This window comes from Microcebus murinus, chromosome 6 (genome assembly GCF_040939455.1).
Source record: "Microcebus murinus isolate Inina chromosome 6, M.murinus_Inina_mat1.0, whole genome shotgun sequence".
Taxonomy (NCBI): Eukaryota; Metazoa; Chordata; class Mammalia; order Primates; family Cheirogaleidae; genus Microcebus; species Microcebus murinus.
The window spans coordinates 28,978,459-28,998,555 of NC_134109.1; the positions used below are offsets into that span (position 1 = coordinate 28,978,459).

The 20,097-nt window shown below is 44.5% G+C and overlaps 1 protein-coding gene across 2 annotated transcripts in view; it reads left to right on the forward strand.

Annotated features, from left to right (window-relative positions):
- DPF3 (double PHD fingers 3) overlaps positions 1-20,097 on the forward strand; it is a 244,396-nt gene that overhangs the window by 214,832 nt on the left and 9,467 nt on the right. For both annotated transcript variants that reach the window (XM_012741063.3, XM_076003887.1), the window contains exon 9: positions 15,274-15,386. In XM_012741063.3, coding sequence (XP_012596517.1) covers positions 15,274-15,386 — 113 coding nt within the window. The remainder of the gene's footprint in view (positions 1-15,273; positions 15,387-20,097) is intronic.

The following is a 20,097-nucleotide window of genomic DNA, read 5'->3' on the forward strand; positions in this document are numbered from 1 at the left end:
GGGAGATGAGAAATACTTTTCTGCGTGACTATTGCATAGGGTGTGGCAGTGGTTGGGATCAGTGGTGGGGAAAGAAGTTGAATCTAAAATAGACAGTTGTGGCCAGACAGCAAAGAGGCTTGCAGTGCTAAGAAGCTTACTTCATGCTGCAGGCAACGAGAAACAGGGGAATTACTTAAGGAGGGGTGGGTTTATATCTTCTAGCTGATGGAGTAGAAAAAATATTAACCACCATTAAGGAAAAATCCCTTTGTAGAAAGGGTCTCTCAGATGATTTTCTATGAAAAAGAAGGTACGTGGCTGTAGTAAGACTGTCTGTTAGTCTAACCACAAAAGAGGCCACCATTTGGTTTGGGTCCTAGTTGCTTTGATAGGATCTCTGACTCACACAAAGAAAAACTGAAGTTACATATTTAATCAGTGACCTGCTTAAGATGTGAGTCCTTAATTCTCATATGAAACTTTTAACTTAGTAAGCTAATAGCTCCTAGTTCAGAGGTAGCGGGTAGTTGTCCTCTTGTATGCAAACTCATAGGCATACTAGTGATGGCCGCTTGGAGGCTGTGTCGAGAAAGATCCTAAGGTCTCATCCATGTGGATCGGAAGAGAATGTTGAATCGCTTAGTAATGTCTGTCCTGAGTGTGGGATAGAATGGGGGTGCATGTGTTACATATTTAGCTATCCCTGAAGGGTGGTCAGATTTCTGGTGATGTACTCCTAGTTCTTTCACTCCTCACTTCCTCAGGTGACCATTTAAGAGGTGGTTGGTGCTTTCATTTTCCTGATTATGGAACGGAGTTGATCACTGCTTACCCAGAGGGCTTTGTGACTCTTCAGACAGTAGCGAGGCTCTTGTCTACATTTACGAAGTACCAGGAAAGGCTCTCCTTCTGCATTACTCTCATATTGATGGGTGTTTTCGGACTGAATAGACTGAATAGACTATGTGTCTTAGGGCATCATTTCTATTAAATCCGAAGACAGATGCTAGTAACTGGAAATAGCCATTGATTTGCTTTCCCTTGTACTATTCCAACTCTTTAATTTCTCCAGAGGGAAAAAATAAAGCCCATGTAAAAGTCAACCCCTCTAGCTTTCTAAGTAAACAGCAAGATCAATTCTCATTCATGAATTTGTTGGATAAATATTTGTTTGATTGTCAGGAAAAGTTGGATTAATCTTAGATGAAAATTTGGCTGGTAGAAGCAGACCCATCGGCCGGCCGGACTTAGTGATCAAAGATGCAGGATGAGCGCAGACCTAGCGCGACTCGGGGGGGGGGGGGTGGAGCAAATGCTGAGGCAATGCAAGGCCAGATGGTGCAGGGTTTGATGTACTTCCAGGGAGCCCCAAGGGTGTGTCTCCTTTAAGCAGTGTCGGTTCAGCGCGATTTTTGTTACCCTCCTGCTGAGGGTGTTGAAGGACATCCGGGAGCTCTGGGGGCTCAAGGAGACTGGGGGCGGGGGGGGGGGGGGGGACTGGTCATCACCATTGTCATCCTCATTTTCCGTTTTTCTGCCATTTTGCAATTTGGAAAGTGAATTAGTGACCTGGGGAGATGGGGAGGTGAGGAGTGAACAGGTAAAAGGATTGAAAGGAGACAGTGAACCTTCTCGAGGACCCGGGTGGGTGGTCGCAGGCATCTCGACTGCAGGACAGTCTGGTGACTGCATGGCAGGGACCCTTCCTGTGTGCCCTTTTGTTCCTTTCTGGGACAAGGTGAGTAAGGAACATTCCTGTCCTTTCTCTACTGACAGTGTGTCATGGAGGTGTGGCTTGAAATCGGCCTGGGATGCCTGACGTCTTTTTGTGCTTCCTTCGGAGGCATCCTGGGAAAGCTGGTGCTGGGCAGTCCTGTGGGGTGGCCCTAGGGAGGGCCCAGACAGCCGGCCCACGTGGGAATGCCTGGCCTGCACGTCTGAGTGGGGCTGTGAGGTGGGGAGGGGGAATGCCTGGCCGAGGGGCTGTGGCCCGTGAGGTCGAGGCACCTCTGTTGAGATTCTCGGGAGCTGGAGCCCAGAAACACCCTGCAGGCCTCTGGCCTAGTTCCTGCGGCCTCCAGGGCCTGCCGCGTGGGCTGGACTGGCTCAGCCCTGCGCGGTCCTTCCCCAGGGTTTTCCAGGATTAGTCACTGCCAGATGGTGAGGACTCGATGCCCGGCCTCACATGCCCGGCCTGGCTTCCCGAGGGATTTTGCAGAAGGCACGGAACAGTGAGGCCCAAAGCGGCCTTAGGGGACAGCCAGTCCATCCTTGTGTGGTGCAAATTGAGGAAACTGAGGCATAGAAAGATTCAGTGACCTATGTCACTGTGCCGTAGCAAACTTGTGCGTAAAAGGAGAAAATGTTGCTATACTTAACAGCTTAATGGGGAGAGCTGAGGTGGAGCTGGGACGGCCATCCTGGAACAGGATGCAGTGTGAGACCGAAGGACTAGATGTGAAGACGCGGATTCTAGGCCTGGCTCCACTAGGAGCTGCCTGCTCGAGCCGTTCTGGGCCTCCATTCCTTCATCTGTAAATCAGGAATCTCACGCCTGTCCTGCCTACCTCACAGATTGCTGTGGGAAATCAGAGGCAGTGAATGTAAAGGTGCTTACTTGGAAACGTCGTGGGCGATGATCATTAAGGTCCCCGGACTCTGCCTTCCTGGGCCACAGTGCTGGCTGGGGTTCTTGTTCTGCTCGTGTCAGTCCGGCCATGGTTCCAGGAAGCCCGTGACGTTCTGACACTAGGGACTTGTTCCCGGAGACCTAAATGGAGAGCTCGCAGGGTGAGAGGCAGGCACAGGCGGGTGGAAGTGGGGAGAGCAGGGTGAGAGGAGACAGGGGTGAGACCAGAGGCCGAGGAGGCAGCCACTTTGGTGCACGGTGTCTCCTCCGGCCACACCGTGGGCACGGCCGGGCAGGCCCGGAGACCTCAGGTGCATGCCCTCGCGCTGCTGTGGTGGTGAGGGGCCACCCTCGTTCACTTCCTTTTTTAGTCCTTTCCACATTGCCACTTCAGTTGCCTTAGTTCCCACTATTAGCTCTTTTAACGAAGATTCATTTAAAAAAACTAACAATTCTCCATGGAGAAGAGAAATGATATAAAATCCCAGTCCCCACTTCTGTCCTTCACGGCTCAGCCCAGTGCTGGCCCTCCTTGTGGCTGGGAGCACAGGCGGGAGTCCTGTTAATGTCTCATTTTCTAGAGCCTTCCAATCAGACCCTTTAGTGCGCCTCCTTTGCCGTCGTATTAGTTAGTTACACTACTGCTGTGTAACAAGTTGCCCCAGCTCAGCAGCTCAAAACTACAAACATTTGTTATCTCACGGGTTTCGAGGGTCAGGAATCTGGGAATGGCTTAGCTGGGTGGTCTGTTGCAGGTGTCTCACGAGCCTGTGGTCCGGGCGGTGGCTGGGCCTGCAGTCACCTCAGAGCTCTGCTGGGGCTGAAGGAGTTGTTTCCATGCTCACTCACATGCTGGTACTCCTCAATTCCTCGGGGGCCATTGGGCTGAGCACCTCAATTCTTTGCTGGCTGAACAAAGGCTTCCCCTGTTCCTCGCTTTGTGTGCCTTTCTGTGGAGCAGCCCACAACCTGGCAGCTGGCTTCCTTCTGAGCGTGTGATCAGAGAGAGAGAGAGACAGAGACACAGAGACAGAGAGCACACAACCAAATGGGAACCACAGTGCTTTGTGATCACTTGGTCTCCAGAGTTGCATATTGTTATCCCTCTTAACTGTATTTGTTAAAGAGCAAGTCATGAAATCCAGCTTGCATTCCAGGAGATGAGAACAGCCTCCTCCTCTTAAAAAGAGGTGGGTCAAATGATTTGTGGGTGTTTTTATGAAGCACCACAACCCCCGATATTGCTGCCTGCCACATTTCCATCCTGCCTGGCCATTCCATCTGGCTCCCGGCGCTGCTCCTCCTGCCGTCCGCCCCAACTCCTCCCTTGGAGAATTGCACGGCTCCCGCTGGACCAGACTCGGGCGGTGGGAGAAGCCTCCACCAGGACCTGCCCCAGCCTAGTCACCTAGGACCAGTCCTAGTCACCTAGGACTGAAGAGCTTCAATCCAAGGTCTGAAGGAAAGAAATGGCTTCTGGTGGGACTTGATGCCTCTCCTGGGGAAGGACAGGAACTGAGGCTGGCGGGGCCTCGCTTTAGCCTTGGAACCTACATCAAAATATGGCCCCTGCTACGGATGAAGGGAGTTGGGTAAAGATAACGTTGCTGAGCCTATTGCACATGGCACTTCCAAGCTTGAGCACGCTGGACAAAGCCTGCGGCAGGACAAGCATGTGGGGACACCATCCGAGCTGCTGAAACCATCCATTCATCCAGAGAGGCACAAGGACCCACTACCGCCCGCAACGGTGTTAGTTCTAACCATAAATGGTTTGCCCAGGCCAACACATTCTCTTCGGATCTTACCCTACTTCATCTCCTGATGGTACCAGCCTTTGTCTTCCGTGGACACTATGTGGTACCTCTCTCAGGGTCTCCTTCTCCCTTTCTGACCACGTTGTCTCTGGCTTTCTCGATGGTTCTCTTCTTGATGCTCTTTAATGCTCTCGGTTCCAACAGTTACCTGTCCCTTACCCCCAGCTAGGTCCTTTGTATCTTTCACTCTGTGGTCTCTCCATGAGTATCTTATTAAGTTCCAAGGCTTCACACACCACCCAAACCTGATGACTTCTAAATTTGTATCTCCATCTTGGTCCTGTCTCTGAATGTTGAATTGTTATACTCTGCGAGCCTTCTGTCTCATCACTGCTAACAGTTTTGTCATCTACTCTGTGGCCCGACCCAGGCATCTTGGTGTCAATTCTGCCTCCTCCTGCGTCCTCGCGCACACGTCCAGGTGGCATAAGGTCCTGTTGACCGATTCTACCTCTCAAATGTTTCCTTCTTTTGTCCCCACTATTATTAGGCCTGCCCTGGACTAATGCTGTTGCTAGAATGTAAGCTCCACAAGGGCAGGATTTCGTCTGGTTTTCATTGCTCAGCACCAATGTTGGCACATCGTAAGTGCTGAATAAAACTTTATTGAATAAATGGATATTGCAAATGGTCCCCTGCCCCAGCCATGTCCACTACGTCTGCCCTCTGCCCTCCCACCGGCATTGTCTCTCTAAAGCATGGGTATAAGCAAATCAGGTTCCTGCTTAGAAACCTCTGAGGAGTCCTCTCTGCTTACAGAGTTAAATTCAGATCCTTATGCCTGCCTAACAGGCCCTTTATAATCTTTCCCCTTCCTGGCCTCATCTCCTGCCTCTCCCCCTCCCTGCTCTCCTTGAGCTCCCCTGCTTTGCCTGAGTGCCCTGTACCATACATTTCCCCCTCTTCCTTTTCCCTGTAATGCTCTTTCCTCTTTTTTTTTTTTTTGACTTAGAAAACTCCAATTTATCCTTCAATGCCCAGATCAAATAAATGCTCACTTCTCTCAGCGACTGTCCCTGAGCCTCGTCAACATTATTTATTTCTTCCTCATCTGTAAGACCTTTATTTATTCCCCTATTATAGCACTTATCACATTGTATTTCTTTTATAAAAAGTGTCTCTCTCCTTGTAATAGTTATTTCTTGCTGCATAATAAATTACTCCAAAACTTAACAGGTTAAAACAATGAACACTTATTATCTCATAGTTCCTGTGGGTCAGGAATCTATGTGGTTTATCTGGGTGCCTCTGGCTCAAGGTCTCTCATGAGGTTGTAGTCAAATTGTCATCCAGGGCTATGGTCACATCTGAAGGCTCGACTGGGAGAGGATCCAATTCCAAGCCCACTCATGTGGTTTTTGGCAGGATTCGGTTCCTTCTGGGCTGTTGGCCTAAGGCCTCCGTTCATTTGTTGCTATATGGACCTGTCCATAGGGCAGCTCACAGCATGGCAGCTGGCTTCCCTTAGGGCTGGCAAGCAAGAAAGCACAGGAGAGGGTGTGGAAGATGAAAGCCATGGTCTTTTTATAACCTCTCATCACTTCTGCCATACTCTACTAGTTAGAGGTGAGTCACTAAATCCAACCCACACCCAAGGGGAGAGAATTGCACAAGGGTATGAATACCAGGAGGATATTGTTGGCAGCCATGCTTGAGGCTTCCTACCACACCTGCTAGACTGCGTTCCTCAAGGCAGAATTCAGCCTCATTCATCTTTTCAACAATAACACCTAGTACATATAGTTCCTGGCAGTTAATAGGAGCTCAATGAATTTGGTCAAATTAGATGCAATTATTTTCCTTTATTTTCCAGAAGAACCCTCAAAATTAGACTAAAATTATTTAAAAATGTAAAACAAAGTAAGTTTTGTGAGCATGGTCAATCCTCTGCTTCTAGGTAGTTCTACGATTGCTTCCCAGTCTCACCTAGGAAAGACTAGGAAAGCAAGAAATTACTTGGTTTTCTTTTGATTTTGCACAACTCTGTGAAATATTTTTGAAAGAAAAAAATGCGAATACCACCTCAAAGGTCCTCAAATGACCAAGAACTTAGATCACCCAAGAATTCATCTTCTAATTCATGGAAGATCAGCAACTGGAGGGTCACCAGCAATCAAGTGTTGACTAATCACTGCTGTTTTCCACCAGCTACCCATCAATTGCAGACACCATATAACCCTTCCTGGACCTACTCAGGACAGAAGGAAGTGCAGGGATTACAGGGTCTACAATCTGAGCACCAGTTTCTTCTCCAGGCTCACTTTCCTAAAGAAAACCCAGAGCCTTTAGCCAGAGCCAGTGGGTACATGGCCCTGATGTCCTGATGCACAGCCAGTGTCAGGGATTCGTATCGCAGACCAATGCCAGGCTCTGGACGGTAATTCAGGGTGGCGTCCACACACCGCCGTGGGCAGGAATCAGTGTGGCAGGTGGTTGCCTACAGTCTACAATTCCAGCGAAGAATTTGAAAGGAGAGCCAACCTGAGTTGCTCACACTGAAGACCCTTCTCTCCCACCCCTTTCCTGGCAATATCTGCCACTGTCACACAGCCAGCGCAGCCCTGATCTGATATTCCCCACGGACGGAACCTTGCCCAAGGCCCGTGTCTGCCTGCAGATTCGCGACAGCTCATCTGTACAGGCCCAGCTCACTGCGTGGGGGTGGGTGGTGTGGTTGGTGAGAAGCGCTTTAGATTTCCGGATTTCTTTTGCTTTCTGTCATGGCCATATTTTCGTGTTGATGTCGGACCAGGACTGGGCTGGCCAACATGGGAAAGTTGACATGAATTCTAGCAGTTCTTACTGGCTATTTAAATTTCCTCTTTAGCTTTTTTCACTTTGAGTTTTAGCTGGTAAACTTTAGAAGGCTTGTTTATCCCAGGCAACTGGGGATCAGGAGTATCTCTAAAAATACCATGTATGGGTGGCATAGAGAGCCATAGCTTCATGGATAGCAGATTCCAGTCTGTTAACTTAATATGTTGAAAAACTGATGCCCGGAGAAGCAAAGTGGCTTCTCCAAAGGACTCAGATGCTGCAATATATCTCAAATTGTGGCAGCAGGGCAAGGATTGGATTTTACTCACTGCTCCATTCACAGTATATAGCGAAGAATGCCTGCCACATTTATTTATCCAACAGATACTGTCCAAGGAATGAATAAATGAATAAATTATCTTTGATCCTCAGCTGCAGTGTCTAATTAGAGGCTCTGGGGTCATTACTGCGACTATTTCTAGTGCTGTACCTCGGACCCAACCTGGGACAGTCAAGTAAGTTATATAAATCTGGATCAAGGCTTCCCTATCCCATTAAGAGGACCAACCACAGTGTCCCCTGGTCTGTAGATGGGTGTAGATCCACTTCTAGGAGACTCTACCTTGGGCTATAAATGACCATGAAAACTTGGGGAATTTCTAGGGCCGTTTAAGAATGGCGCCATGAGCCTTTAGCTGTTTAGCCCATTAAAAGTGCCTCTATTGCTCTGGTGTGAAGGTGCTTCGTATGGTTATTTATAGTAGTGACTGGTGCAAAAGCCCCTGTGGTTTGCATCCCATGTGGTACCTGGGTACCGTACACCTTGACAGCTGGAGGGTAGGATAAGTAGACCTCCAAGAGGAATTGAGCCGGCTGCACTGGAAGGTGTTTTGTCTAAGCACAAGGCAGCCACAGCTCACACCATCATTTATTTTTAATGCATTTTTGTTTGTTTGGTCTTTGTCCTTTCCACTCTCTTTCTCTTCTTTATCCTCTTTGACATACAATAAAAGTGGTGAGAGAAAAAGGGAGCCATTCAGGTGCCTTCTGAATGCCATTGTGATCATCGATTTGCAGATGTCTTCAGCATTAGAAGTAACATCTGGGGGCAGACAGAGGTGAGCCCATGGACCTTTGCACACGGCTCACAGAGCAGAGCTTGAGAAATAGCCCGCGAGCAGAAGCAGTGCCTGCTTCACATACTTGTCATGATATATAAATAAAGAGGTTGAATTCTTGATTGCTCAAGAATTGGTTCACTCCTTTCCCCTTTGTAGATTAAGGATAATGACTTAGAGCCTCCTTCCCTCCACCTGACAAGCTGGGTCTCAAAGTGGAGGAGAGTGAAGAGAGGGAGAGAGAGAGAGAGAGACAGACAGACAGACAGACAGACAGACTGAGAGAATGAATATGAGAATGAATTGATCTGATTGAATGAGATGGCTTCCCAAAGTAAACTAATAATCATTTTTCTCCTCAAGTTACTCTTGAGCACCATACAGATTTGGCTGTATGTTGCATAAATGCATTAGCTACAGCTTCGTATATGTATTTGCAATGTGTAAATATTAGATTTTTATATGTGTATGAATTTAGAGAACTATTAGAAATTTGAGCCAAATTATTTTCTAATGAATGCCCATGGAGACTTGTTTTTGGTGCTATTTCAGGTTGGAATTGATCCTACGTATTTCATAGAATGCAATTTCTATAAACCAGGCATGAAACCAAGGAGCACAATTTGAGTTTTGTACTTACTTGCCTGAGAACCATGGATATTTAGGTTCTCCTTTCCTGAGAAATTAGTTTTTAAGAGATCAACATTGATAAATAAGGTAATAAAATATAATTAGATGTTTATAATTTTATAATGAATAAATAATAGACCATGCTAGTTCCCCAGTTATTTGTATCTGTTTTATTTATGTTTTCAGCACACACCTAGCAAGATAATATTTTTTTTCTTAGAGCTCTAATTTAATCAGCAATGTGGCTTAGCCTGGTCCAAATTAAATATTAGCGATAATGAAATAAAACACTCTTTTAATAAGGATCATAAAGTAAGAGACACATGTCACAGCAGTTTGTATATTCTTTTTGCCCAGGGTTTGTTGAAAATGAACGGTTTCTTTCACTGTACTGAATATCTATAGAGGAGATTGACTAGCTAATGACTTAGGTTAGCTTCTAAGTCACAATCATAATGTGAGTTTAATCCAAAGGTATATTTAGATATTTTCTCCCTGAAAAGGTTGGAAATATCCATATGTGGGGGTTATTGTGTATTGGTATCATAGAAACAGGCAGCTATGAATATGAAACTAGCACTGATTTTGCCTGGATATTTATCTCTGTGCCCTTTCCCTCAAATACCCTCAAATGCCACTTTGTTGTCCCTTGAACGCACATGTGTTCTGTAAAGGCATGAGATATGTCCTTCCGGTGGCAAAGCAGCAGTCAGTGCTCTCAGACACCTGCCTTCTCTCTTTTACTGAGCTCAGTAGACTGCAGTGTCATGAACAGCAGGTACTGCCAGCCTCACGGACTGTCTCCTCCTGTCCGAGAAGTTTCCCTTGCCTGCCGGTTTCCCTTTTCTTCCCGTCTGCTCAAATGGCACCCTGAAGCCAGATCCCAATGGCGCCTGAAAGCCCAGTCCAAGAGTTAGTGGCCGTGGGTGCCATGTCCTGCTTCAACCTCTAGGGAGGATTGAGGTCACTTCTGGGAGAGGTTACGGCTGGAAGGGATTAGGAATACCTCTTTACCCCAAGTTCGCTACTGAGCCAACTAAACTAGCGAGTAGGAGATTTACTGAACCTCCTGATAGAGTGAATTTAGAGGAACACTCAGGACGGACTTGATTTTTAATGGTCGAGCTGGGATGAATCATGCACACTGCACCACTTTCTAAGTTCATTTTAGTAATTGGAACCTTATAAATGTTCTGTTGAATCACTGCACCCAAGGGGACCAGGGAAGAGTTGTCTCCCCTCTACAACATGGGGCTATTTCAATAGCCATTATGTATTCCTTGCTTTAAGAAAACTAGAGATATGAAAGATCTAACTTTCCAAGTACATTAGAGAATGACTTGTAACTAACTTTACAAAAAGAGATAAATATAGGACTCCTCAAGTAGCAAGTGACCGTAAGTAAATTGCTTTACAGCAATGTGCCTCTTTTCTTCTTCCACCCATGAATTGGAAAGATTCTATCTGTTATTCTCTTACTTTCAAGGAGTTTCAGAATTAGTCCTGGGCAAAAATAAGGGGTTCTAGCAGTGAAACTTAGAAATGAGCTTCTACCACTTTCCTTAGAAACTTTTCCTTTTGTTCCGCAGTGTGCATTGTTTAAGTCATTTCCATGGTAGATGAGAAGTCATTCTTGCAGCTTTATCTGGAAAATGATTTCTCCCATTTTTGGAGATAAGCAACAGATAGCCAAGCTGTTACAGTGGTACAGACAAAAGGATTTAGTTCTGGGTGCAGTTTTTGACACCTGCTGATGGCTGCTTGGGTGACTTAACTTTTTGTGCCTCACCTTCCTGGCTTATAAGTTGCAATAATATTTCCATCCCTTGCTTTCCTCTTGCATTTGAGTGATGTTTTGAATTCTGGGGAGGTGGACAGTCCTGCATTTTACCAGGGGCTGGAGGCTGTGTGGGTTTAGTTCCCCTTCCTTGGGGTTGTAGGTCTTTGGGAAGCTGATGACTTTCTCAAGATGGGAACACAGAAAAGCCAAAGGGATTTTTTTCGGTGACTTTCAACTGGAGTTTCCCAACCCACTTGCTACTCTTCTCTGGTCCAAAGCTATCCCAGAAAATGTCTTCCGAGCTCACTCAGCACAGTGATCTAAGGGGACTTGGACACAGAGTTGGCTCTCAATAAACATTTGCAGCGTGCTGCTGGATGCATGAAGCACACACACGGGGCCAGCTCCAGATGCACAGTTGGCCGCTGAGTTCCCTGTCACGCTCTGGAGTGCGCTGACCTTCTTCCCCAAGAAGATGGCACTACTGAAGGGTGTATTATTAAATATTAGTCAGGCAGCTTTTGCTGTGTTCTATCAATGCTCTCTCATTCAGGGTCTGCAGTGAGCAATGACAAACCCCAGAACCTGGGGCAGTCCGCACAGCGGACCACCTTCTCCTCAAAATCTCTTCTTTTGGCCACTGTGACCCCATCCTTGCCTGATTTGTTTCTTACCTCTCTGGCCATTCTCAGTGTCCTTGGCTGGTTCTTTCTTTTGATCTTTAAGGAGCTGACTACCTCAGAGCTCTGTCCTAGACCCTTTTCTCTATTCTCCTTGTTTCTCTCTTCTTCCTTTCTCCCTTTGTTCCCTTTTTCCTAGATAATATCATTAATTCTCATGGTTCTGATTACCACCTATTTAGTGAAAACTCCTAAATTTCTTTCTCTAGGCTGTGCTTTTCTTTTGAACTCTAAACCCAGGCATCCACTTGATATTTCCACTGGAAGTCTCAGTCTTCTCAAACTCAACATGCTCAACACAGAATGGGTCCTTTCCTCCTTTTGGTCCCTATAATCCTTCTATAGTCTTCCTCAACTGAGTCAGTTTCACTAAAATCTACCTAGGTTTTAAGGTCAGAAGCTTGGAATGTTTCTCATCACTTTTCTACATTCCCAACATTCGAACAATGGTCAAGTCTTGTCAATTATTTTGTTACTATTTCTCAAATTTGTACCTTAGTTTAGTCATTCTCGTCTCTCTCCTAGTAGCTGCATCAGCCTCCTAGCTAGTTTCCTGGCAACGACTGTTGCATCTCTGCATCCTGCCGCCTCCCCAGCCAATTCTTTCCCCAGATAGCAGGCTGTCCTTTCCTCCCTTCCTTTCTTCCTTCCTTTTCTCTTGATGATTAAAATTTTTATTTGTGGTTTCCCTATTTAAAAAGATCTTTTCAACTATTTATTTTGATATAATTATAGCTTCATAGAAAGTTATAAAATGTATTATAGAGAGGTCCCATACACACTTCGCCCGGTTTCCCCCAATAGTAACAGCTTAGATAACAGTACAATATTGAAACTTGGTAATGACATTGATGCAATCATAGACCTTATTCAGATTTTACTGGTTTTACATCCACACATACACGCGCATGTGTGTGTTGATGTATGTATCTGTATAGTTCTGTGCAATTTTATCCCATGTGTACCGACACCACAGTCAAGACACAGAATGGCTCCATCACCCCAACTTTCCCCTCATGCTTTAAGAAAGCTCCTTTAAAAACACAATGGGCGGACACACAAAAGAATGCGATCTTATATTAACAAGCCCTCTGTGAATTTTGCCTTATTGAACATTGTGCCTTATTTCATTAAAAGTGTTTTGTTGGAATCCAATTCTGTATTCTGGAAAAGTAACAGTATTTTAGTCTTGATTGATGAGCATTTACTTTTTAAAAAATCTAAAATCTTTACTTATAATATTGGTTATTTGCCTGATTACTTGTTATGTAATTAAATACATAATGAAGCATGAAAAAAAAAACACAATGGGATTCAGTTACTGCCTCCCCTAATATCCTTTAATAACTTTAAAGCCCCAGAACCTTAAATAAGGGCTGCAAGTGCCTGCGTAGCCTGGTCCCAGCCACCTCTTTCCACTCTCCCCTAGTGCCCCAAGCCTTGCTCACCGGCCTTTCTCTTCCTGTGGTAGTTGGAGCTCCTGCACTGCTCAGAGGCCCACGCATGCTGTTCCCCTTACTCGGAATTCTTCCCCTCCCACTCAGCTAACTCCTCATCTGCCAGGTATCAGCCTGGAGACCTTCCTCAGGGAAGGTGTCCTTGTCATCTCAGACCCAGCTTCTCCTGTTCTTTACGTTGCCAATTATGCTTTTCCTTCATGGCACCACTCACACAAATGAACTACTACATATATGTGTAGTCTATTAATCTGAGGTCTCTTTGGCTCGACTAGAAGGGCTCGAGGTGTCGTCTCTCCACTGTATCTTTTCTGTCTAGCACAATGGCTGGCGGAGCAGGTGCTCAACAAATACTTGGTAAGTTAGTGACCGGTGATTGTAAACCGGCTGGTTGTGGCTGGGGTGTCCTGGGGCCATGGAACTGGGCAAAGTGCACTTGCCTCTGGGGATATTTGCACCATGACCTCCTCTTCATCCTTCCTGGTGGCGCCCTGTCAGAGAACCAGGGCATCTGTGGCCCCCACCAGCCAGAGACCCAAACTGATACTTCCTCCCCTGTTCCCATGCCAGTGTTCTCTCTGAGAGATTGGAGCAGGGGACAGCCCTGGCTAGTGTCCTTAGATCTCTGAGATGCTTTCAAGAGTATCAGCTGGTTACTCATCCAGGCTTTTGATGTACGGCTTCTTTCTCTCTGGGACCACCGTGGTGTCACCTGGAGAGGGTCATTAGTCCAGAGCTATGGGAGTCCCCAAGTTGCATGGCTCCCGGCAAGTCCTCCACAAGCTTGCATTTATTTATTTATTTACTTGTATTTTGTTATTTCAGAATATTACAAGGGTGCAAATGCTTTGGTTGATGGACTGCTTTTGTACTGCATGAGGCAAAGTTGTCAGTGTGCCCATCCGCCACACAGTGCACGTTGTCCCCATTAGGTATGCTTGTACCCAGCCCCCTTGACAAGCTTTGGGACCTTTCCTGTCTTTGATGCTTCCATCTGCACTTGCCCAGGGTCCTCCGTCCCCCACACACCCCCTCTCACCCTCTCAGACATAGCTCAGTGTGGTTTATATCCATGGAGCCCAAAATTTGAAGAGTCTTCATGTTGACTGCATAGACAGCATTTCATCCAAATGGCCATGATGGAACCAGCTCTCTGAAGATTTGAAGACCGGCAAGTGGGGGTCTTGCTGGGATGTGGCTTTGCAAAGGGGTGGTGGTGCCATGTGGAATCCTGTCTGCGGAGGGCACTAGGTTGGTGGAGCTAACCCTGATTGGTGTGCCCCGGCCATAGGATCCTCCTTTAAAGCCCACAATCCCGCACAGGAAAGAGGCCGCGCGATGCACTGTGTGGTGGGTTTGGCAGAGCTGGGAGCTCTGGAGGAGGGTGAATGCCCAGCATTAGGCAGAGCTGTCAGTTCTTTTGTGACAGAGCCAGTCACGGGCTTTGGCCTGGGTGCTCTGGGCAGATTCCGTTCTGGTTCACAGCACTGGGAGGCCTGGGGACGTCATCCAAGTTTCCCTTCCCCGCCACAGAGAAGGTCAAGGGTCTTCACATTCCACAGCTGACCACTGTCCTCTCGCTGCAGGTGTCTCTCCTTTGGGCAGCCTAGGGCTGAGGTCAGAGTCCAACTCTGCGGGCCAAACCTCAGATGGTGGTCCACTGGGGCCATGTGCTCTAAGGTCACAGCTTAATGTCTCTCCCCTGGTTTTGCTTTTGGGTTGGCTAACATGATACTTGGGATGGAGGAAAAGAATTAGAACCAGTGACCACTTTTTTAATGATAGATCCAGCTGTTTGCTGTGATGCTCCATATCTTGGTTCTCCCTGCCAGGCTGCTTCCTTCTGTAGTCCCTGTCATTGTTGATGGCTTGGACTTTTGCTAGTCTTACGGGTGTGGGCATGGATACTCCAGATATCAGCGCAGTGCCTCATGCTGCCCCTGGAAACCTTCCACAATCCTTGCGACATCCTCACCGGTACCCCAGGGCAGTGTGAACAGCTTCCTACATCAGAAAGCCCGGATCCAAGTGGCTCTTGTGTGCTGCTCCCGCCACAACTGATGCTGGGGCTTAGAAGATAATGCTGGCGTCTCTCACGGAGCTGCCTTGTGTTCTGTGCTCTGCAGTTTCCTCTCTCGATCATGACATTCTGTCCTCATCAACTAGTTACGCCCCTGGGGGCACCTGCCTCTTAGGGCAAGGGGAATTGAATGTGCTTATTTCTCTCTTGCCCTCGATCTGATGGAACTGGGGGTGGTGGTGAGGAGTGTGGGCAGGGCCCTGTTTAGGTCCCCAGTTTGTTGCCCAAACAATGCTACCCTGCCCTCCCTGCACGTTGGGCATATGTGTTTTCAGTTAGTGGTGTTGAGAGGTGACAGGTCAGACCCTTTGGCCCTAACGCTGCTGTTTCTGGCTTTCTCCAGGTCACCCCACCTGCCTGCAGTTCACCCTGAACATGACCGAGGCTGTCAAGACCTACAAGTGGCAGTGCATAGAGTGCAAATCCTGCATCCTTTGTGGGACCTCGGAGAATGACGTGAGTTTGGGGCTTTCTCTGTGGGAGGGAGAGAAGGTGGAGAGGAAAGCAGGACTGTTGTCACTGGGCTCCTGGAAAAAATGTCAGTCCGTCTTGCTCTTTGCTTCCATGACCTTTGGGACCCCTGCACTATAGGGACCTTGGGTTCTTCTTGTGTCTATGGGGAGAGATGCAGGAGGTGGACGCCGGGGGCAGCCTTCATGGCCAATTGCCCTCTACCCTGGCACATGGGAGCAACCTGGCCTTTAGCCATTGGGGGTTCAGTGAGGGACAATGGTGACCATTGCTTATGGTTGGGATGTATTTGATTGTTTCCACCATTCCACAGTACATGATCTCATTGGTCTAAATGTCAAATATAATAAATGCAGAATTTTCAAAAACACTTTTTGTTATGTGTAATTTCAAATATATATAAAGAGAATATGAAGGTGATATACCTTATCACCAGCTTCAACACAGATCGATACATGTCCAATCTTGTTTTATGAATACTACCTCCCCCTTCATAATCCCAGCCATAATATCATTTTACCTGTAAATATTTCATATGTATCTCAAAAAGATAAAGACTTCTTTTTTTAACAAAAATAACCCAAATATAAACATACCTAAAAAGTCAATAATTCCTTAATATAATCAAATATCCAGTCAACATTTTTATTTCCTGAATTATCTTACAAGCGTTTTTATTATAACCAATTTATTTGAATTGGGATCCAAATAAGGCCCATATATTGCAATTAGTTGATATGTTTTTGAAGTTTCTTTAAATATTTATAGGCTTATATAAACATATATAAAGGTTCTTTAAATAACATATAGATTTTTCTTTTACATTACTCTCTTTTTTCCCCCTCCTTAAGTTCTTTGTTGAAGAAATTAGATCATTTGTTCAATAGAGTTTCCATGACTATATTTTACTGAGTGCATCCCTCTGGTGGTAGTTGCCATTTTCCTCTGTCTCTTGTGTTTCTTGAACTTGGTAGTTAGAGCTAGAGGCTTGATTCAGGTTATCTATCTGTCTCTGTCTCTTTCTGTTGTTGTCTGTCTGTCTATCTGTCTCTTTTGGCAAGACTACTTCATAGATGGTGGTGTGTGCTTTCATCAAGAGGTATGTAATGCCTGGTGTCTCTCTTTTTGAGAAGGTAGAAGCTATTGGTGATCTTCAACTAGATTGACTCTTTGGTTTAGGGGTTGCAAAATGTGATATTCTTATTTGATAGTTTCTTTGTTTATTAGTAATTCTGTAAAGAGAAACTTTTTCAGCCTTGTATTTGGTTACCCTCAGGTATAGATAATATAGAAAGGCAGGATAGATGCTTGATTCTCTCTTGTTTTTTTCAAAATAGCAAGGTAAAGTACATTCAAGAAAATAGAAATAATGGGATACCTTCTGAATATGGTAAAATATTTATATGTTGGAACTAAAGCCAGTGTCTTATTTAATAGGAAAAACACTAGAGGCATCTCCACTAAGTTTAGAAGCCAGGTGAGGATGCTCACTATCTTGGCTTCTACTGTTCAACATTATTCTAGAGATATTAGCTAATACAATTAGACAGAAGAAATCGAAGTATAAGAATGGATAACAAAGTAGTAAAACTCTATTTTCATAGTATATGATAATATACCTGGAAATCCTTAGCGAATCAATGAAAAAGCTAACTCAAACACAAATGGTAACAGGATACAAACTAACATATAATAATTAATAGCCTTCATATATACAAACAGTAACCAGTAAGAGAACATAGTTCCATTTATAATAGCAACAAAGAAGAAATACTTAGAAATATATGTAGCAACAAATGTACAAAACCTATATATAGAAAAATTTTAAACACTTTTGAAAAGACACAAATAACAAGTGTAAGGACATCTTGTGATCTTGGCTAGAATGACTCAATGTGACAAAGATGTCAGTTCTTCCTAGGTTAATTTACAAATCTGGTACCTCCAGACACTGTTGGTGGAAATAAAAAGCAGGACAGCCCTTCTGGAGGGAAATTTAGCAATACCTGACAGAACTACTATGCACTTAAATTTTGACTTAGAAATCCCACCTATAAGAATCTACCTTGAAGATATACCCCAAACACTATGAAAATACATATGCATAAGGTTATTTATGGTAGCATTGTTTGTAATTATAGAATATTGGAAACAATTTAAACATCCATACACAGAAGAATTGTTAAAAAAAATGATGCAGCCATACAATGGAGTACTACACAGCTGTAAAAAAGAATAAGGAATCTATGAATTGATTTGAAGTGATTTCCAGGATACATTGTTAAATGAAAAAGGCAATATAAAATAGAATATCTATAGTATGCTGCCCTTATTATAAGAAATAAAGAGATATCATATTGTTATTTTATATGAAATGTCCTATTACTTTAAGCACTAAGTTTGACAGTTGATATCTCTGACATTTCACTTTGACACTTCTTGTTTTATGTTTATTGTGAAGGTACATCCTCAGTCTTTCAAGTACATGGTTTGGCTTGTGATTATCTTTCAAATTTTTTTTTAAGAGCAAGTTTTTGTGAAACCATGGACGGGTCAAAAATTCGTATTATTTTTGAATATGAGTTCCATTGTGGAACCAATGCAGCGCACACAGCTCAAAATACTAACAAAATGTTTTGGAAGGACGTGGCTAATGAACACAAAGTACATCGATGTTTTGACAAATTCTCTTCTGGTGATTTTTAATCTCGAAAATGAGCCACATGGGTGACCTGAGACCAAGGTGAATAATGATGAACTGAAAGCTGTAGTGGAAGTGAATCCATCTCAGCCTATGCGTGAATTAGCAGCAAGGTTTGAGGTTACTATTCCAACAATATTGGACCATTTGAAACCAATGGGCAATGTAAAGAAGCTGGATAGAGGGGTTCTCCATGAATTAAATGAGCGTCAGAAGAGAAATCGTCTCGAAGATGGCCTTTCTTTGCTGTCACAACACTAAGGCGAACCATTTCTACGCTGTATTGTTACATGTGATGAGAAAAGGATTCTTTTTGACAATTGCAGGCCTTTTGGCACGATGATTGGATAAAGATGAAGTGCTGAAACACAGTCCAAAACCGAATATTTCTCAAAGAAAGCTAATGCTGTCTGTTTGGCGGTTCAGCGCTGGTATTATCCACTACAGCTTCATGAAACCTGGTCACTTGATTACAGCGGATGTCTACTGCAACCAATTGGGTGAAATGATGAGGGTGCTTGGGATGAAGCAGCTGAGATCGGTCAATAGAGACAAGCCAATCCTCTTGCAAGACAACGCTCGACCACATGTCACACAAACAACGCTGCTCACACTACAGAGACTGGACTTGGAAACTCTCCGCCATCCACCATATTCACCGAACTTTGCACTAACTGACTGTCACTTCTTCCAGGCCTTGGGCCACTTCTTGCAAGGAAAAATATTCAATTCTCAACAAATTGTGGAAAACGCCTTTTGCGATCACATCACCACTGGCTATCCAGGCTTCTTCGTTGCTGGCATAAACAAGCTGTTAAGATGGCAAAACTGTGTCGATAGTTTGAGTGCAATACTTTGATTAATTGTACTGCTTCTTGTTTGAGATGTAATAAACAACTTTTTTATTGGAAATCAGACATTTCATATTTAATGACCTAATACAATATACATATATATCTGCTCACATGTATTAAAGAAATATAGGAAAAATAAACATGAAACTAATGACATTGGATATAAATGGGGTAGAGAAAGAATGGGGAAATGGCAGCTACTTGAGTCTAGTAGTTCAAGGCCAGCCTGGGCAACATAACAGGACTTCATCTCTTTAAAAAAAAGGAAATGGGTGGGAATGGGATAGTAGGGATTTGAGAATACTTTTTTTTATAGCTCTGTCTCTTAGAGCTCAGATAAGGTTTCACATACCTCTCAAATAGATAAATACTTAAAATAAGCCAGGATGTGGGGAAAACCTACAATGCAATACAAACAGTAACAAATGAACATAACTAAAATATAAATAGATAACATAGCCATACTGAAGAGTGGGGAAGAAAAGAACTAACCTAAGTAACTTAGAAAACAGTATTTTGATTGTGTATTGTGAAGCCAAAGACAGAAATAACTATGCCACAAATATTGTGCTCCAGTTAATAAATTTACTTTCACAGGTATATGAATTAGTAATTCTGAAACTACTTTATGTGTATGCTAGGTTTGAATTAATAACTGTGTATTGTGACTAATGAGAGTCAGGCTCCCAATGTGAGAGAAAGAATCATCAAGTAGGGGGGAAGGCTGGCCTGAACCCTGCGGTGCTGGATTGGAATGGGAATGTCAGTGTGAACGCCTGGTTGTTAGTGTTGTGCATTGTGTGTATCTATGTTTATATATATTATATCTATATCTAGCTATATGTGTACATGCAGGGATAGAAATAAATATAGATGCATGCACTTTACCTACACAAACATTTATTTCCTAGCTCTGTCAGCTGAGAGGGCCTAAAAGCAATGAAAACACATGGCATCCAGATATTGGTGTCTAAATACAATCCTCTAATAAAAAGGACTGGGACCCTTGGAGAAATGGCTCATTTCAGGGCTTGAACATGAAACATACAAGATGAGCCTGGAGTATCACATGGTGTAAGGAGGTGCTCAAAAAAATGACAGGGCATCTCTAAAGGACACAAGAGCCAACTTGAAGGAACTC